Consider the following 20484-nt stretch of genomic DNA (forward strand, 5'->3'; position numbering starts at 1 on the left):
TCTTCTACTTTTACACACTCGAAATTTGATAAAAACCGGCTTATTTTGAAGAGACTAGTGACCTTAAAACTTTTTCAAGTTCTTAATCTGGAAAAGGGAAATACAAAAGTATTATGGTCAAATTTTGATTTGATTTTTGCACCAGACTGTGATTTTATTATACTTGATAATAGATCTTACCAAGAGAGCTCATTCTCTGTCAGCTCTTGATCAAATTCAGCTTAAATGAACTAATGCCTATTTACTTGAAGTTATTTAACGCTGTTCTGACGTCAGGCACTATGCCTCAAACATGGTGCGGTGGCCTTATAACACCAATTTTTAAAAGTGGGACTAAAAGTGATCCCTCAAATTATCGAGGAATTTGTATTTCTAGTTGTCTTGGGAAACTATTTTGCTCAATTCTCAATCATAGACTTCTCAAGCACATTCAGTCGCGTGACATACTTCATAAATCTCAAATAGGTTTCTTAGCAAATAATCGAACCGCTGACCATGTTCTTACACTACGAACATTAATTGACAAATACGTGAACTGTCACAAAACGAAAGTATACGCATGTTTTGTGGACTTTAGAAAAGCATTTGATTCGGTGTGGCACGATGGACTCTTATACAAGCTGTTACAAATAAATGTCCGAGGAAACTTCTATAAAGTCATAAAAAGTTTATACTCAAACTCTACCTGTTCTATTAGGATTGGAAATAACCAAACACAACCTTTTCAATACACTAGAGGTGTGCGTCAAGGCTGCATTTTAAGCCCTCTTCTCTTCAACCTATACGTTAATGATCTAGCTTTTTCATTCAACAATATTTTATCTGATCCGTTTGTGCTACCAAATGGCACCAAACTCAATTCTCTTTTTTATGCTGACGACCTTATTATATTATCACGATCGAAACTAGGATTACAAAATTGCCTAAACAAATTGTCTTCATATTGCAACTCCTGGATGCTTAAAATCAACCCCAAGAAAACCAAAATAATGGTTTTCCAAAAAGGCGCAAAAAAATGTGATTATGTTTTTCACGTAGGAAATGAAATGATAGACATTGTAAAAGACTATACTTACTTAGGGACTCGCATCTCGTCTCCCGGAAATTTTACACTCTCACTTGAACATCTTCGGCAAAGAGCCCTTCATGCTCTATTTAGTCTAAGACGCCACACTGATTTTAGTAAACTGAAACCTTCCCTTGCAAATAAAATTTTTGACACAATGGTCTCACCGATTTTAACTTACAACAGTGAAGTTTGGGGTGCCTTTGTGAAATCAGATTTTAAGTCATGGGATAACTCCGGAATCGAAAAAACTCATTTGCACTTCTGTAAACGATATTTAGAAGTCCATAACAAGTCATCCAATGTTGCATGCAGATCTGAACTTGGCAGATTCCCTCTGATCATTGATATAAATAACAAGATACTTAATTACTTAAACTATCTCCAAGAAAAAGATGAAAATTCTATAGTTAAACAATCTTTAAAAATATCTGTTGACCTTTATCATAGTGGTCAAAATAGTTTTTACTCCAGTCTTAAGAAGATGACTGACTACTATGATTTCCCAGGCTTTAATTGTAATTTACTGAATAAATGTAAAATTAAGCAATATGTGGATCTTATGCAAAAGAAATATATCACTTACTGGAATCATACCCTTCAACATTCACAAAAACTTAACTTTTATTATAAAATCAAAACGAATTATAGCCCTTCTCTCTACCTAGATTTAACAAGAAAGAACCCTTCTAGGAAAACATTAGTGAAACTGAGAATAAGCAGTCACAAACTTAGGATTGAGACAGGTAGATACGACAATCTACCACGTGACGAAAGGTTATGTAATCTCTGCAATTGTAACAGAATTGAAGATGAAACTCACTTTTTATTAGATTGTCCAAGTTTTTCTTCCATAAGAGATATGTTCTTCTCTAAACTAGATTCTAAAATACCGTTTCTGCGACTACAATCACATGAGTCCTTATTATCACATCTGATGAATTCTCCTGACTATTTTGAGGCCTTCCAAGGGGGGTAGCTGTGTCGCAATGTCGCTTGCTTTAGGAGACCGTTGTCGCCTAATCTACAGCTGCAAATGTCGCTGTCGTTTTTTGAAGTGTACGTAACTGTACCAGTCATTTTTGTTTTGCGAGAAACTGTTTCGCAACAGGGCTATAACAGGATTTTCATGGTGGTCAGTTGGCAAAATTTCGTGAGCGGCGAAGGATGAACGCTTCTTCTTCTTCTTTAAGGGTTGGCTCCCGCGGGAAAATTTGGAAAATCTGAACCCTCAGAAATGCAATTTCCTGTATTCTGAGTCACTTTTATTGATAAAATGCACCGACTTTCCAATGTCACCGTCGTTTTTCACTGTTTAGTATGTCGCTGTCGCATTTTAGCAGCGTAGGCATGTCACTTCTCGCTTTTTAAAAATTCCCATGTCGCCAGTTTTCAGGGCCGTGTCGCATGTCGCTTTTACCCCTTGGAAGGCCTCTATTTTATTAACATCCAATTAATTTCATTTATATCAACTTGCTTTGAATTGAGAGACAAACTTATCTCCGGAATAATTAATCCTACTGATGGTTAGAAATAAACAATGATTGATAAGTTTCAAATTATTTTAAATATTTAATTTACAAGGAATAAATAAGTAATTTCAAGTAGCTTTTGCAATACTGTAATACTTTGTTATGGTCATGCAAATAAAGCTTATTGTTGTTGTTGTTGTTACTGAATGAGCTTTGTCTCGAAATTTATCTAAATTCAGTCAAACGGCCATGGGTCCTTTCACCAAATTGAGTGAAACAGAAATAACAGCTCAAAACAATAAAAGAAGGTATAAATAACAAAGAAAATAAAAAACGGGCATGGATAGACAGACTTGAAGAAAATTGAAGCGCATTACAATTTAAGTTTTTGAAACCTTGTTAGACTAACAGTTTTTCAAAGTTCTTTTTTGTTGTTTGTAAGACTCATGTAACGTTTGAAATAACGCTTGGAAGACATCTTTAATTGTTTCACGCAAAGCTGTCATTTGTCATTCACAAGTAATTTCTCAAGTTCCATAGAGAACAAGGACTCTTAATTCTCATTATAAACAAAATTAACAAGATAGCCATGACAGACAAAGCCCCTTTAACAAAAGGAAGGGACCACTCCCATATTCTTAGTCGGTAGATGCCCAGGTTCAGTTCTCATGAACGCCTTGGTTTCTACTGCACACTATTCGATAAAAACCTGTGATAGTGAGGCAGGTACAAAAGTCGGACCGGATCAACTCGGACCGCCAGTCCGGGTCGGATCGACTCGGATCGACTCAGACCAACTCGGATCGGATCGAACAAAAAAAAAAATAAATAAATAAAATTGGACTCAGATCAACTCGGATCAACAAAAAATAAAATAATTAAATTAGCAAAACTGAAAATTTCACCCATTTGGAGGGTAAAAAGGACAGATAATCCTTTTTTCTCCGTGGCTTTCAGCCGCCATTTTTTTTTACTACTGCCAGTTCCTCTCGGATCATGTTACGAACTGGTGGTTGCGTTACACGAAGCGCGTTCTGTTTCAAGGACACAGATATGGATGTCCTCGAGGACGGTAAAATCTCCACCATTTATTCATTCCAAAGAAAATGATAGTTTCAGTCGCCTAGAGTGTATATATTTGCTTATTTTAGTGTACTGAATTATTTATGGGAAAAGCAGCAAAAGCCTGGTCTGTTGATCGCATTGAGACAGTAACCGAAGAGTGCTGGTTTGTTTGTTCCTGTTTGCTTTTTTCTGCAGGGCTTCTGAAACTTAATTTTAATGATACACTAGTGAGCAGCACATTCATTTCCAGTGAACATGTTCAACTTGGGTGGAGAAACCATGCTCGCCCAGGACAAAGGAAATTTCCAAGCCCTAGTCGAGAATCGAACTCGCGACCCTCCCGGTGCAGTGGTTGGAACGTCCGATAAACATGTAGTATTCGGAGGGTCGTGAGTTCAATTCTCGCCCTGGGTACGAAAATTTTCGTTGTCCCGGGCGAGCATGGTTTCTCCTCCTTCCAAGTTGAAAAGGTTCACTGGAAGTGTATGTGTGATGCTCACTAGTGTGTCATTAAAATTAATAAAAATAAAAATAAAATTTATTTACCCAACCACGAGTTCGTGAGAAAAAAAAACAAAATGGCGGGTGAAAGGTAAGTGATGCCGACTGATTTTAGTTTTCTTTTTATGATCCGAGTTTATCCGAGTCCAATTTTATTTCATTTTAATTTTTTTATTCGATCCGAGTTGGTCCGAGTCGATCCGAGTTGATCCGACCCGGACTGGCGGTCCGAGTTGATCCGGTCCGACTTTTGTACCTGCCTGTGATAGTGTGCGTTTGTACTATTCTTGGTACGAGTTGAGCCATCTTAGTTATTTCTATGCCTTTCTCTGCTTGCCATCTGGCATCAATACAAACAAAAAATATACAAAGAAACTTTTTTTTTACTCAGTCTGTCTAAAAAACTAACTGGGAATACTGATTTGTCCGTTGCTATTTTTATAAATTTCTTTGTTTTATACATATATTTTCGTCTTTTTGTTTGGTCACCCACAAACCTATATCCATTTGTGAGACAGTTTTTAATACTGTGAAACACCGCGTGTCGTGTGTTATCCAATTTACTACTGCTGAACTGTAATCACGGAACAATCTCACTCAAACAATCAAATCAGTGGGAAATGATCCAACGATTTTGAGTGCGCTAATTGAGACTTCAAATACAGTGTTTACACAGAAAAGATTTCGCTTAGTGGTTGGATGTTGTCGTTTGGCAGACTTTTTCAAAACAACCACATGTTCAAAGAAAGTATCTAATTGATGTAATACGTGTAATATTGTGTATTTCGGATGATGAAATCTAGATGCACACCCAGACCATTAGCAGCTCGCGTCACCTTTTAATATAAATATACTTCTCATCCGAATATGTAAGAAATAGAGGTCTTATAAAGAAAAAGAGAACTAATCGTTGGATATTAAAAGGGAAGATCGGCATCATGGCTCGATAATTGAGATTAACAGAATTTCTACCCGTGTCCAGACTTAATAAACACGTGCAGCTACGTGCCATACTGTAGAGGCTCAGCTTTGAATTCAAAACAATTTTTTTAAAAAAGAGATTGTGTCAACTTGTAATGACCTCATTTAACCACGTGTTAACATGTACAAAAAACGTGTCGCATGGCGTATAAGCCATACTTGGAAATAAAACTTTTATTCATTTAAATTAATCATTGTAGCTATATAGTAACAAAACGCTTTAATTTTTCGAGTTGGTTCAAAGACCAAGAGAGAATATGGTATAAGCGAATGAATCCAAAGACTACTCCAAAAGGTTTGGAAGAGTTGTTGCGTGCTTAGGTCAGAACCTCTAACTCAGTTGTTTTGAAAACAACTTTGTTTTTTTTTTTTCTCTTACCAGTTTTGTATGTCCCACTGGTCAAAAACTTGTTTTTGCCAAAAACGTGCACGCAATCATACCAATGCGTTGCTTGGCTCTTGGGTACAACCTGCTGTAGGGCATGTTTTTTAATCATTCGTCTATTCAACCTACAGGAAAACGTTTTTTTATACTTAAAAAGAACGACGTGATATCTGGCGCCGGCGAAAATTAAATCAGCTCATTATACTTACCAATTTCCAATTTAGTGTGCTTGCCACCATACCGGACGAAGTTAAATTTTTCCGATGGGAAACCGTTATATTAATTCTGGATTAGCTAGCATTCCCTGTCGTGAGGAAGTCTAATCAAAATAAGCAAAAACGGAAGACTTAACTGGCCTTAAGCATAGGCTTGCACATATTATAAGCACGCTGCTCTTGCGTTGCCGTTGCAGTAAGATAGTTGTAGGAACTTCGTAGGTTTCTTGTACTTCTTCCTTACCGTATTCTTGCGTTTTACTGGAGCCAACTAGTGACTCATACTCTAACTCTTTAAGACACTAATCATTGCTCAAGTACTCTCTATTTGTAGATAATAAATATATTCTGAGAACATACGTTTTGATAAAACTTGGAGGGAAATGTGAACAAAGTTAGGCGGTTTATTATGCATCCTTATAATAAAATTTCAGTTCTTTAATTCTAAAGATAGCATGCATTTTGCATCTTGCGCCTCTCGCCCCACCCAGTCAGTTAGACTACCCTTGATTTGAGGTCAGCGTTTTGCAAATGGCGACAAACATCGAAGATTCTATACCTCGAACAAAAACGACCGGCTATTCACATTAAGCCTGAAAACTCTGAAAAAGCCAGAAAGTGAAAAATCCAGAAGACCTGGCAGCAGGTAGAAAATGTTGTTCGAGCTGCAAGAAAGATGAATGCATGACAAACAGCCTCATTCCCAGTCGTCCTTGGCGATTCCGGATGTGACGTTACCTGTCAAGCTTGTCGGAAAAATTAGCTCCCGCGCTCGGTTCCAAGCCGCCTCCTCTCACTCGGATTTGGCCCTGGTAGGAGGCTGTATTTCAAAGAGTTGAAAAGTCTTCAAGAGTGCAAATCCGAATACCTAACTGTTTCCAAAGGAGTTGTCCGTAATGAGGCATTTCCTTCAGAACATGATAATGCACTTGAATAAACCATTGAAGTATGTGTAATATTGCGTGATCTTGATTTTAAAGGGTTTTCGTCTCCGCGTTCTTTTTGCATTAAATGGCACTGACTGATTTGGGAGCTGATGAATTATTTTTAACATATAGATTTAGCCAAGGCTAAAAGCGAAGCTCTCTTTACTTTTTATACTTTACTCAAACAAAGTATAAAATCGTGTAATGCTAAAGAAAAACGGTGAAGACAACGAGAACCGGTAAAAAACAACAGCAATAGGTCTAATTAGCAAAAAGAAAAAATCAACTTTACACATGCAGCACCCTTTTTTCTACATTTCGATTCTTTGCCGTTGTTTTGCACGACTACAACTTTATTTGTTTAGCTTCGCTTTAGGGACTTGTCAGAAATTAGCAGGCGGGGAGGGGAGGTGGGAATTTTAAATTTGGGTCCGGAAATTAGGTGACCCATCCCTGCAATGGGAGTGAAATTTGCTAACCCTCCCCTTGAGCTTGGCCTAAAATATCATGACCCTCCCCACCTTACAGAATTGAAAGAAAGATTGTCTAGGCTCTTTAGGGTGTAGTATTCCAAGCCAACAAGAAAACAGAGGAAGGAAACAACAACAACAAAAAAAAATAAAAGCAAAGCAAAAAAAAAATCAAGATGCTCACAGCAGCATTGATGGTGATGCTGAAGACAGTGATGAAAAGGATAGCCAAAACTCTAGTAACATTAACAACATTATTCATAATTGCAATAAGACTCTATAGCATTGTTATAAGTGAAAAGTAGATGTTTGTTAAATTCTTGCAATACTACTTCACAGTTAATATCCATAATGTTCCGTTGTTCTTTTTTTTTTCTTTTTTTTTTTAAGAGATAAAGAACTTCATTTTTCTTCTGTGGGTGAACCTCTACATGGGCATATATTTGCATATATTTGCATGACCCTCCCCCTTTTTAACGGCCCATTTTTTATGACCCCTCCCTTTTCTGAGTCTCAAAAAGTTGTGACCCTCCCTCTGTTTCCACCCCCCTCCCCCCTGCTAATTTCTGACAAGTCCCTTACTAGAATACATTCTTTATACATGAATACATAAAAACAAGAGCCATAATAGTCCTATTATGGCTCTTGATAAAAATTATTAGACAGGGAGACCACTACAGCCTAAAAAAATAACAGTGGATCCCTCGTTAACAAAAAAAAAACTCGTTTTTTTTTTTAAAAAAAATTTAATAACTAAAACTCCTGATAGATAAAAAGAAAAATCAAAAGGAAACAAAACAGAAGTTCAAATTGCTAGAAGCAGCACGTCGGCGGGCACGGGAGAGTCCTCGCTATGTTGCTCCTGGGACAGATTGTTCAGTCTCGAGGTTCTGATGTCGTCAACGTCGTACAGGTCTAGAGCCTTACTGTAATATTGAAATAGTGAACTTGAAACTTCCAGAACTGACTTTCCAGTTACACGTCTTACGGAGGAAATGTTGTATGTGTTGCTGTTCACTTTATTTTCACTGCCGCTCATTTTCACCTTGGTGGCCGCTAGCATTTCTCATTTTCTCACCGTCGCTATAAGATTCTCATGGAATCCTCATGCTTTTCTTCCAACGAAATTGGTCTCCGTTGTTTTCTATTTCTCGCTCTCTGTGTTCCACGTAAATGTAGACATTAAAATTTAGTCGAAAGAAAGACCTCGATCTGCTTTGTTGTTTTTTTTTCTCTCTTATAGTCCGAGTGGCCAAGCGGTTTACTGCCGAAACGCTCGGGGTGCTTGAAATGCAAAATTTCACCCCCGCTTATATGAAGGGGTGGACGTACGTACGGACGATTTTATCAAAACCCAATTTTGTAGGATGCATAGATAACTAGATTTTCTTAACCATGGTGCTCCAAAGTCGCTCCACAGCCGGAATTCCCAGCCTGGCTAGGCGGGAAGAACGGCTAAGCCGTCCCGAATTGAAATAGGCGTACCTAATTGCTTCAGGCGCCGAACATTTCATGATACTTTCAATGTCTTAGGTTCGGCTCATGAAAAGTTCGGCGTCTGAATCGGGCCTAATTCACCAGCAACAAAGGCAAAATTGGCTGTCATTTTGATTTTACTTCGGCGTGCACAGTTTTGAGCAACTTTGGAAAAGTCCGGCAGTTCAGGCAACATTTAAAGACTCTTTAAAGAATGACATTAAAGAACTTTTTTTAAAAAAACTTGGAGCAACTTGTGGCTGAGGCGTGAGCCTTTGATTGGATAAAGCAAACATATAATCGAGCCTGAATTTCATCCGATTACTTCGTGTGCCACACTTTGGTGCATTATGAACAGGAGTTCGGATCGTAGCGGAAGTGAATGAGTAGGAGTGAAGACTGGAATACACTGAGGTGGGTGAGACGGAAGTGAGTGGATTTAGTTGAACAAGCGAGTAATAACGACTCGAAGTAATTGGATGAAATTCAGGCTAACATGTAACCCGGCACGATTATTAGCTCAACAAAGCGTTGCAACATTGTTCCAGCATTGCAACGGTGTGTTGCACGAAAAATGGTCGTTGCGAATCGTCCCGTGTAACATCACCTTTACTGCTTTGTCACGCGCTCCTTTCCGAGGTGAGGAGCGCGTGACGATACCCGACTGCGTACGTGGGAGGCCTGCGAACTAAAACGCACGCATAAGATAAGGTAAAACCTTTGTGCAGTCAATAGCCTGTTCCAGCGGCATTCAGATGTTGGGGAGCGAGTGAAATCGTAGGCGGGGGACACGGGGAAAACAAGGGAAAAAACGAGGGGAGACTGGGGCGAGAGCGAGAGAACCCGTTTTCCGCTGTGTGTTTTTTTTTCGCCCACACTCCACAATCTGAGTGCCTGGAACAGGCTCCCGGAGGGGGGAGGGGGGACTTCCTCTGATGGCCTATGCAGACAGGCCTCGGGCATATGAAAGGGAAGGGATTTCATTAGTTGAAGTCCTGGATGTCCTATTTCAAAGACAGTGCATTTACAGCAGTTAAAAGGGGTGCACAGTTCTAAACAAGGTATGTGAAAGGGCTTTCGCGTCTCCTCTCGCGTGCCTCTCGCGCGTTCCGCTTCTCTTAGCGCGCCGTTACATTTCACCTCCCCAGCGGGGGCAAGCTTTCATCCGGGACCTTGCTGTCTAGTGCTTGCCTACCAAATGACAACAAAATGGAGGGAAATTTCGTTCTGCAAGTTCCAAAACATTGACATATTCGTAGTTTAACAGCTGAATTACCTTCAAACAGCTGAAAATGGATGAGAGACACTGGTGGTTCGCAACAAAGCTGCAAGAAACATTTCATATTGGCCCCTATGACAACCCAACGATGCTCGAGGACTTTATGGCCGAACAGTCAACCCTGGACTTCATCAATGACTTTTTGGCTCCTGACGGACATACAAAGCTCTTTTTCTACTGCCCTAAAGCTGACCCAAACAGCCTTATTCCAAGGAAGATGAGCGTAGCTAGCTCGTGTGCAAAGCTTAAGGAAGTCATGGACGGGGAGGCCATTTGCTTGTACTTCATCCGTTCTAATTTGGAGCGTGTAATCGATCCTACGTGCGTGGAGAAAGAGGTGTTCTGTGGCGAAATCATTGAGAACCCACTCGTACATTTCAGTGCGTTGCTTTCGGAAATATTCGCTCCCATTTTGCATGCACAGAAGGACTGGGGTACTTCTTCAGAGGAAGAAGTGTCGCACTTTTTGAACCAAATCGACAAATACACAAACACCTTGACCGAGTATGCAAACGCCACGATCGCACCTCAACAAATTTTGAAGAAACCAGAATCACAAGTTACGTCCGACTTTAAACAAAACAGAGCTGCTGCAGTTAATCCTTCCATTTTGCAGGAATATGAAAATTTAGTTTTGGACTGGATTGGCACTATAGAAAACATTTTGACTGACGGATTAGAAGAAAGGTAAGCTTATAAAAACGTCAGCAGTAGAGGATAATTCAAGTGATTATTTTCTTGTATCACTACTGTAGATAAGCGTAATGCAATGCAGTATTTGATGCAGCCCACTTGTTTTTATGCATGCATGTGCTAGTTGTTTAGGAAAGGTACATTTTTAATTGGGGGACGGGAAGGTTCATCCAAAAAAACGGGACCCTTAGGGAGGGTCAACCCTTACTTTAAAAGTTAGTAAAAGTTTAAAAGTTAGTAAAAGTTTACAGCCTTACTTTAAAAGTTAGTAAGGGGGGTCAAGCCTTTTTTTTCACAGTGGTTTGTGCAAATGTGTACAGTTACAACATTGATGTCATTCTTTTCAAATTTTAAAGCTTTGTACCAGTCCTTCCTGTGGAATGGGAACTTGTAATACTCAAGCTTCCTTTTAAATGGGAGTTTTAATTATTGCAGTTCATTCATTAGATTCATTCACTCTTTCTGTCTTTCTTTTTTCTTCTTGTTCTGCCATGGCACATAACTGTCTTGGATGACCCGTGTTCTCTTTTGGCCCTACTTTGACATTGATGTGACCACTGTATGCAGTACAGGGTTGTCACTTATATCGCTCAATTCACTGAATGATGTTAACAATGTTTCAGAGCCTACAGTCCTTTCCTCTACATCACTTTCTGAGCTCAAAGTTAAAGTTTCTTCATGAAGTGGAGTCTCGTTCTCCATGCCAGATAAGATCCTACTAGCGATATGTGCCTTTATATATGCCACTTTCTCTGGTTTCTTCCCCTTAAACACCATTCCATTGTGGTCCATACAAATCAAAAAAGTTCATGATCTTTCAATGTTGATATTTGGTCAGAATTATACAATAATTATTGCTCTCATTCAATGTCATTGTAATCTTGTTCCAGCCACTGGGTTTGCTGCCTTTCACTTTCAGCTCTTCGCTTTTCCTTACGCATTTCAATTTGAGCAAGGTGATCAACATAGTCCTTAACAAACTTGTGCAGGACAATATACTTACGAGAAATTTCAGCTATTGTCTCGCCATCTCATGGACTTAATTACGCAATTTGTTTTCATGGAACATTCTTTTCATTTGAATTTGGGGATGAAAATCATCAGGTTTATGACCATAGATAGATATTGCTGTTAGTGGTAGATAATGGAAATCAGGAAGCTTGCCCTAGTCAGGGAAGGGTTGTGGAGCGGCAGATGGTGGTGAACTGGTGCATATGCAACGGAAGGATAGGAGTGGGGGAGGGTTACCGGTTTTTGTTTTGTTTGAGAAGGGGGGTCACTTGTTTACTAGGTAAGAAAAAGGGGAGGGCCTCAAAAGTTTTTTTAGAAAAAAAGATGAAAAATACCCCAACCCTCCCTCCTTATTAAAAATGTACCTTCCCTTGGCAGAAAGATACACCTTTCTGGGAATTATTAACATATAAGATTTTTATTTAAGACCAGTCAGTCAGGTCAGTATTTCTACATCCAGAAGCATAATATATCCCTTTCCCATAGTGAGTTTTTAAATTGTGCGCCAGCAGCATATATTTTGCCCTGCAAGTTTGACGAGTTTGCAACGCAAGTTTATAAAGTATTTAAAAAACAAGATGATAGATCATTTGCACGTCAATTTTAAATGGGATGTGTTATGGCAGTCCAGTTCATTTTGTTTAATTTTGCCAATTACTCGCCCTCAATCGCTATGTAACTTAACGTAAGCAAAGAAATTACATGGAAATGACAAAATCAGAGATTTGAGACAAACAAAATAATATGTCTCCTGAGCATTATTTTTGAAGTTGCTAACAGCAGAGATCAACTAAAGGGAAAACTGTTAGGCTGAACAGTTTTGAACTTTCAGTTTTCATATGTTCTAAATCTGTTTCAGTCTGCTTCAGTTTTGCCCATCTGTGGCATCTGTTGTGTTATCTTAACGTTCCTTTAATGTTATAAGCGGTTATTTTTATGTTTCTCTTAATTTATGGGGCATTTTGTAATTTCCTAATTTGGCTGAATTTCTTGACACAGCTCCTTTAAGGCCATGCAGTAAGTTAAACTTGTGAGGTGAACTCCAAGACTGGACGGTGAACTTGGACAGGGTGACCTTGACAAAGACCTGTTGCATGTAATTTTGTTGTTGGTCGAAGATTGATTCTCAATTTTTTTGTTAACCCTATTCATGAATAATCAGAGTTAGGAAACAAAGGAAATTGAGAATCAACCTGTAGGTAAAAAAATTGACCCGTGACATAAATAAGTGACCAGAAAAAAAACAATGGCTTGCTCCCCAGTTGGCTTGATTAGCTCAATGGATAGAGTGTTGCATCTGGTCATATCAGGATTGGATTCCTGATCAAGTCTGAATTTTTTTGAGTTCTTCTTCAGCCTTGTAGGTTGTTTATTCTACTGCGAAGATTATGTTCACTTTCGTATCTGACTCACTTCTGTCTGACCCAGGTTCGACCCATTTGCTGGCCCTCTTACTGAACTAGAGAAGTGGAAGCGCAGACAGAAACTTCTTACTAGCGTCACAGACCAGCTAAAAAGCAAGGACTGTAAGGGTGTGATTGCCATTCTTATAACAGCCAAGTCAAAAGTATTGAAGAGATGGAAGGCTATTGATGGCAGGTACAGTGTATTTGACAGTTTTTGTTTGATTGAGATAATTACAAACAGTGTTTACTGTACCTTAGGGAAAAGGTTGCCTATGTTTAGATAATTGTTAATTGTGGAAAATTTTGAACCATTTGAGATGAGTGTAGAAGTCTCATTCTTGTTTTTTTTTTACTTCTTGCAGTCTGGAACTTCTTGAGGCAAAGGCTCAGATTTTAAAACTATACTCTCTTTGTCCTGTCGACTCTTGAATTCTTTCTTGAATTCTTCTCTTCCTAATTCTTACCCCCCCCCCCCCCCCCCTAAGTTTTTGTGATGCTCAAAATTTTGAATTTATGGCAGATAATATCGTGCCTGGAAAGAATTATTTAATTTATGGCAGATGTACACAGCGCCTGGAAAGATTTTTATTGCTCCAGAAAAATAATAGATAATGTTTGGCAATAACGGAAAAAAGTTTTTACTTCCCTGCTGAAAGAGCCATAATTGCAAAAGTAAACTGTTGTGGCTTTCACTTCTTAAAAAATTGACTGTCACTGTCACCTTCATTTCTCTCCTCCTTTTCTGTTGATTGTTGGTGCTTTCTGAGAGGATTGTTGCCACTTTTTGGGGTCATGTCTCATGTCCCTTCTACCACTTGGAAGACCTCATATAATTATTATATTATTGTGCCTTGTATGGCTGTAATTTGTTACATGTACATGGACAAGTTTAATTTAAGGTATATAGCATGGTTTAAAAATGTGAAGTGTGAATAATATATTTTTAACCTTGTTTTATACCATGTTTATTCTCCCTTCTCCTTTTTATTTCCTTTCCTATTGTTCATTAGGCAGCCTACTTTAATAGGTCTGGCCCCAATAATTTTATGCTACAAATAAATTGTGTACTGCGGGGTTGTCATTAAGAGATGGGGACCGGTAATTTCCCCTGGCTTCTATGAGTGTGGCCCCCTGCTACTTTTATTGGAAAATAGAAGAAAAATAAAACCAATAGAAATCCCTAGCTGTTTGATTCCCTGCCTACTTGTTGTATTTACCCGGCAACTTGAAATCTTACTGACAACCCTGGTACTGTACACTGTATGTCTAACACATTGTGATCATATTTTTGTGCTTCTTTATAGTATCACTGATGCTTTCAATGAGACTAAAGATAAAGTCAAGTACTTGGAGTCACTGCACAAATACTTTGATCAGTTACATGTAGGAAATTCCCTTGTAAACATTTGTAGTAACACATTGCCGGGGCTGATGGCAAGTGTGCGACAGATGGACGCTATCTCACGGTACTATGCTAGAAGTGGTTACCTGGGACTGCTGTTTTCTAAGGTAGGCAGTAATGGACATTTTACAGTCAAGCCAGGTTAAGCATACCCCTCAAGATTTCATTAATAAATTTATCATTAGAAAGTTTAATCTTAGTTGTTGAAGCAACTACACTGTACAGCTGTAGTATCAGTGTACAAAAAAAGTCGTGTCTGATAGCCTGGGGCTAGTGGATTTTGCTATTGGGCTAGTGATTTTTGTTCTTAACTTGCCCGATGGGCAAGTGTTGTTTTTTGGGGAAATTCAAATTACAGACTTCGAAAATTGTAATCAATCCTGCTAATCAAAGGGTTTTGGGGCTAGTTGAAATGACTGGTGGGCTAGTACATGCTAGTTACAGCTTGCCCAAATGGCAGGCTGTAAAACTGACTTACTTTGCTCCCTGAGTATCAAATTCAAATCTGCATTCCTGCATGCACAATGAACTGTGAATTTTTTTTCGATAACTTCTCTGTATTCGGTCATATTCGGAAATATTGAATGGACAAAAATTGAAAAAAATGATGAGCTGGTAGAAATTTTATTTCATAACTATCTTGTGTGTGAATTCACTGCTCATTATGTGTGCAGGAATGCAGAGATGAATATGAAATCTACTACACCTACCAACAGATTCAACTTTCAAGTAATAAATTCTTTAATGGAATTATCTTGGTGGGTATGCTTGCCCTGGCTTGACTTAAATGATCCTCCTTTGAGCCCCAAGTTAATGTCCTTCTCCCAAATTGTAGATCACCAATCAACTGGTACTGGCTGCAAGGAACTACATCAAATCAAGCACAACAGTACAGGAGGAAGACAAACTCTGGAGCAAGGTCCAGGAAGAAATGGACTCATCCTTCAGCCAAACTGGACATCAAACTAAACAAAAAGGAAAGAGAAAAGGAAATAAGGACGTCTTGTTCAGCAGTGATGATGGCTTCCTTGGACGCCTTAATGTCTGTTTGTCTTTACAGAAGCAGTACAGGGATATGCTTAGAAGTTTGAAGGATGGATTAGGTGGCTCCCATAACTTGTCAATGACTCCAAGTGTTCTGCAGCCTTCTAAACGTTCCAATGTTACTAACAGCACCTCAAATCTGATGTCACCTAGTGCTGCTGGTAGCCCCTTGAGGCTGTCATTCTCACAAAGTAAGTTGATGCTCACTGTTGATTTCTATTGATTGGAACTCATTATTTCTGTGTTGTGCCTAAGTGTTGTTTGCCTGTTGTCTCACCTGCTTTTTGGTGAATTCTCTGTAAGACGGAGACATATCCAGCCGTCATGTACTACAGCATTGTTCAAAAGTGAAAAGACAACCTATTGTAAGACTTGATTCTTGACTCAATTCTTGATTCCTGTGAGAGTCGATCATTGAGAATGAGGCATTGAGAATCAGTTGCGAGTCGAGAATCGGGTTGCATGAACTTTTTTGTTGCCTATGACTTAAACTCTCTTGATGAAATATTGCTTGGTGAAAATTGTTGATTATTAATTTTACAAATTCAAGACTATAAACAAAAAAGCTCTTTGCTGAAAGCTGGTTGGAATATACTGTAGGATGACGGACATACAAAAAAATTGTGTTGAAAGGCAGAAAAAATTGGGTACAAAGAATCTCATAATTCTGAAAAGCAAGCCTTAGAACAAACAGTGGGAAGTGCTGTGTGAGTTTGTTGCACTTCTAAAAGATTACATCTCATAAACTCAGAAGTACTTACAGTCAACTTTCTCTTAACGGACACCTCTATACTTTAAGATGGACGCTTCTCTAAGATTGGCACCTGATGTTTTATGATCCCTGCTGTTTTTCACTCATTTTATTGAAACTATACTCTCTTTGAGATGGACATCTCTCTAAGACAGACAACAGACACTCTTGAAACCGTAAGCAGAAAATTGTTATGCAGTAAAAAATACCTCAAAATGAAAATGTAGATGCTCTACATGACATTAGATTGCAAAGTGTTTGATATTTTGTAGTCATGCTCCAGTTTGTAGAGTTTTTAGACCACGAAGCTGTGAACATTTGCTTGCCATGAACGTTTGATAGCGCAGTGAGAAAATAATTCCACTTTCCTGTTACAATGTGCCAGTTTTGGTTGTTTTGTACAAGTTAAAATAATAGACGTGTATTCATTGTGAGTAGGTTCGGTCTTAAAATTACTGGTGTCATGATACTTCAACTCTTCATAGCGGGACACCTCAAGGTGTCCATCTTAGAGTTTGCTGTGTAAAATATTCCATTCTACTAATTTTCATCTAGTCTCTGTTACCTGCTTGGTAAATGTAGTATTAAGAAATTATTGCATTTTGCATTTAATTATAGCTGCAGTTCGCAGAAGTTGCAATTTGCAAATTTTTTTTTTTTTTGAGGTTCATTTGTTCGCTTTATACATTAATAATTATTATTTGACCCTTCTTCAACATCAAGGACACTCTTAAATTTTACAACTGCTATACATATCTATAAAAGATTAGTACATGCTCATCTGATGAAAATAATTTTTCTTGAAAAAAAATTGGGTTTCAGAAAATTTTGTCCTGAACTTGAAACCTTGGAAGGATTTTTTTGTGATTGGTCTCAAAGTCTCATTTTTGGGTGATTTTTCATCTTGGAGTCTTCATTTTTTCAAGTCTTGGTCTCATGGTTTGAATCAGGGGTCTCACTGTCTTGCAAAGTCTCAAATGTACCATTCTATACCCCTAGATGGGAGAGTGCACTCCTCTACATTCATAAAAGAATAGAGTTTCTCAGGTGAATTTAATTTTTGTCAGGGCCAAGTAACAGGAATCACATAGTCTTTAACCATACCTGACTTATTTAACTGAGTTACTGTTTTACATAAGGTAATAGAATGAAAGGTGATCACGACAGCATCACAAGTCATGGCAGCAGTGGCATTGCATTCACTGATGAGGAGTCCATCATAGCACACCTGGATAACTTCTGTAACCACATCCGCAGTATGATAGACATCATTCACACTCTTTCACAGTTTTCTAAACTCTCTAATGATGTGAAGAACTTGCCACGTGTGCCAAGGGATGTGGTGGTCAGTGGCCCACTATCTGAGGATGACCAGAATATTGGTGACTCACTTTTGAAAGTGGCAGCTGGTGATATTAGTGGTATCAGGCCTGGAGCAAGCTCCATCAGTAGTGGTGGCTCAGAACACAGTTATCCTGCAGAAGGTATTACTAGTCCACTTGCTTTAGCAGCAAGACTCTAAAAATGCAGGCATTTCTCTTTTTTTTTCCCCATGTGTGCGTGCCAAAAGGGGTTATGGTCCCAATCATTCCTTGAAGAGACTGTGAAAACTGGGGATAAAAATTGCAGTGTGACTGGCGCCATGCACGTTTTGGGAAGAAAGCTTTTCCAGAAAAGGTCGGTCCATGAATTCTGTTGCTTGAAAGAACTGATTACTTTGGAAAAAAGGAATACTGTACCTCAGTGGTTGAAAAAAAAAAAAAAAAAAGAAGAAGAATCTAAAAGAGCAAAACTTTGATGGTGAGGCTAATTGGTTGGGTGTTGTAAGCTGTCATCGTATTCTAATGAGTCTTGTGATGAGCGTGGTTTGTTTTCAGGAATGATTGGAATGATGTGCTGTGTTTATCATGTTTTTGCTCTATGGCAATGATGTTATTTCTCCAGAACCAAGGCCCTTGATTTTCGTGAATTTATATTCGTGTACTCAATCAATTCAGACATTGTCAAATACAATACAAAAAGTAAATTAAATAATATCCTGAGGAAAACTCGACTGCCAATAAAGCAAGAATTGAAAAACTTTTAGCCAGGAAATCCTGTTTCACGTAGAAGTAATCACCTCCTCATTTCTTATCAAATCTCCAAGCAAACGAGACTTAACACTAATTCAAGCGTGTTCTTGCTATTTTAGTCTTACTTGTGAAAATTAATGTTACTGTCAAACTAACAAAACTGTGAATGCTTTTGCCATATTTCTCGAATGTTCATTGTTGCACTTCCAATTACAGCAAAGATCAGACCTGACACACGACCTACATTCAGCCACAGAACCACAACCTAATTAAATTATGTTGTTGCTGGTGGTTTTAAGTTTTCTCATGCCTGAATGGTTTTTTAAAACACATAACATTTGAGAAATATTTCTGGTGTTCACAACTACTTTTGATAGTTTGACAATACATTTACACCTGTACTTGAAATTAGCATCTGCTCAGGTGATTGTTTCTTGTATTTGCTGTGAATTTTTTGAAGAGTACATTATCCCCCAGCCCCAGAAAAAATAGATGCATGTAAACTTTATTTCCTGATATTTTAAGCATAAGCCTTCGACATTATAAAATTCATTTTGAGGAATAACTTGTTAAAGTAGCTATTCTTCTTTACGATGGTTTTCATAGTCTGCATATACATCTACATGTATACATTAGTGGTAGCAAAATTACATGTAATGATGTTCTGTGCAAGGAGGGAGCATTAATTTTTTGTATACAGGCTTAGGACAGTTGCACCTGAGTTGCATAGAAAGTTTGGTCGAAACATGGATCGCGTTAAAGCAGAATTACTTTCATATTTTTAAGGTTCAGTTGGCAGCAGCAGACAAGATGGTGGGTTGAAAAGCATTTTGGAGACCCTGGATGAAGAGGAAGAAGTGAAGGAAGTGTACAGTACAAGTATGGAGCCACAGAGTATTTCCTCCATTCTTCAGGACACTATTCATTCCATCAGGTCCCCACTTGAGGGTGCTATTACAACAGACACATTCCTTGATGTGGAAGGCAAAGACAAGGAAAAATTTGAGGAGCAGTACACTGCATTTGTGGCAGGTGTGCAGCGGATGGAGGTCTACGTTTGTAATTATTTCAAGGTAGCCTTTGAAATTTAATACTTTTTTGCCTTGTGTTCCTTGTCAGTTTGTTTCTTGAAAGGCTGGTAAATAACATGCCTGCATCCTGTGCAGGTATTTTTTACTTTCTTGATTTACCTCATAGACACTGGGTTTATTGCTTAATGATTATAACATCAACTGCTTAGCAATTTTTTCCTGGCTGTGTTAACTTTATATACATGGTCAATGTACTGTCATCAAAGGGGAAGTGACTTCCCTTATACTTTTTTGCCTTATTTACTTGTTTACTTTATTCTTTTAGGGTGTTTTTACACTGAAGTTAAACATCAGGAGAGCTCTTTACATTCTTACAAGGTAGACATATTAAATAACATAAAGTCATGTTGGAGAGTTTTATGCTGTCATTTTTTTTATTACCAATTGAATCAAATATTTAATTGAATAAAGCAAAACCTGACGGTTTTTAATTGTTGTGTTTTTTGTGAGATTTCATGCAAGTTGTATAGAAAAGTAAGCAAGGGTAAGAACAGAAAAATAGAAAAACAGACACGGTAGTGTCTCTTTTCGCAAGGGCTTTTTTTAAGGACACAGTGATTGTTCTAGGTGGTATACACTGTACATGCACCTACACTGTATTGTTTTTAACAGGTTGGTTATTTTTATAACACAATTACATACATGTAAACCTCAGGCAGGGCTGTCATTAAGGTCTAGGGGTCCGAGATCCCCTACTACTAATGTGAATGTGATCTCTGGCTATACTTTTATAGGAAATTCCGAAAATACATGTAGAAGACATATACAAACCAAAAGAATAATAAAAAATCCTTAGCTTTCTGATCTTCACACAGTAAATACCTACCTTGTGAAATTTTCCTCTTATCTTAATAAGCTAGGACAAGGAATTACAATCTGCAGGGAGTAAATGTATTGTCTTTGCCCAGGGTGAATAGCACCAATGGTCTAAATTAAATTCTTTTAGCTATTTACATTAATTTTACCTCATACAGCCTACCCCTCACAATTGAGGATAATTATGCTGGGAAACAATGGAACGCTTAACCAGACAATTTCCGTGCCTTAGCTGGAACTAAGGAATTTGGCAACAGGATTTGTGATTTAAAGTTTTAGCTTTTTACAATTCTTATAACTTCTGTCATTAAATCATAATTTCAGGTTAAAAATTTTATCATAGTTAATTGGACACTGCTAGA

The 20484-nt window shown here is 38.2% G+C and overlaps 1 protein-coding gene across 1 annotated transcript in view; it reads left to right on the plus strand.

Annotated features, from left to right (window-relative positions):
- Window positions 1-9757: 9757 nt before the first annotated feature.
- Window positions 9758-20484, plus strand: part of LOC140952572 (dynein axonemal heavy chain 8-like) — a 94974-nt gene continuing 84247 nt past the window's right edge. Inside the window, exons 1-7 of the mRNA XM_073402002.1 lie at window positions 9758-10523; window positions 12969-13139; window positions 14251-14455; window positions 15184-15583; window positions 17283-17627; window positions 19002-19288; window positions 19572-19624. Coding sequence (XP_073258103.1) covers window positions 9850-10523; window positions 12969-13139; window positions 14251-14455; window positions 15184-15583; window positions 17283-17627; window positions 19002-19288; window positions 19572-19624 — 2135 coding nt within the window. The 5' untranslated portion in view covers window positions 9758-9849. The remainder of the gene's footprint in view (window positions 10524-12968; window positions 13140-14250; window positions 14456-15183; window positions 15584-17282; window positions 17628-19001; window positions 19289-19571; window positions 19625-20484) is intronic.

Source organism: Porites lutea, chromosome 1, assembly GCF_958299795.1.
Source record: "Porites lutea chromosome 1, jaPorLute2.1, whole genome shotgun sequence".
Classification (NCBI taxonomy): domain Eukaryota; kingdom Metazoa; phylum Cnidaria; class Anthozoa; order Scleractinia; family Poritidae; genus Porites; species Porites lutea.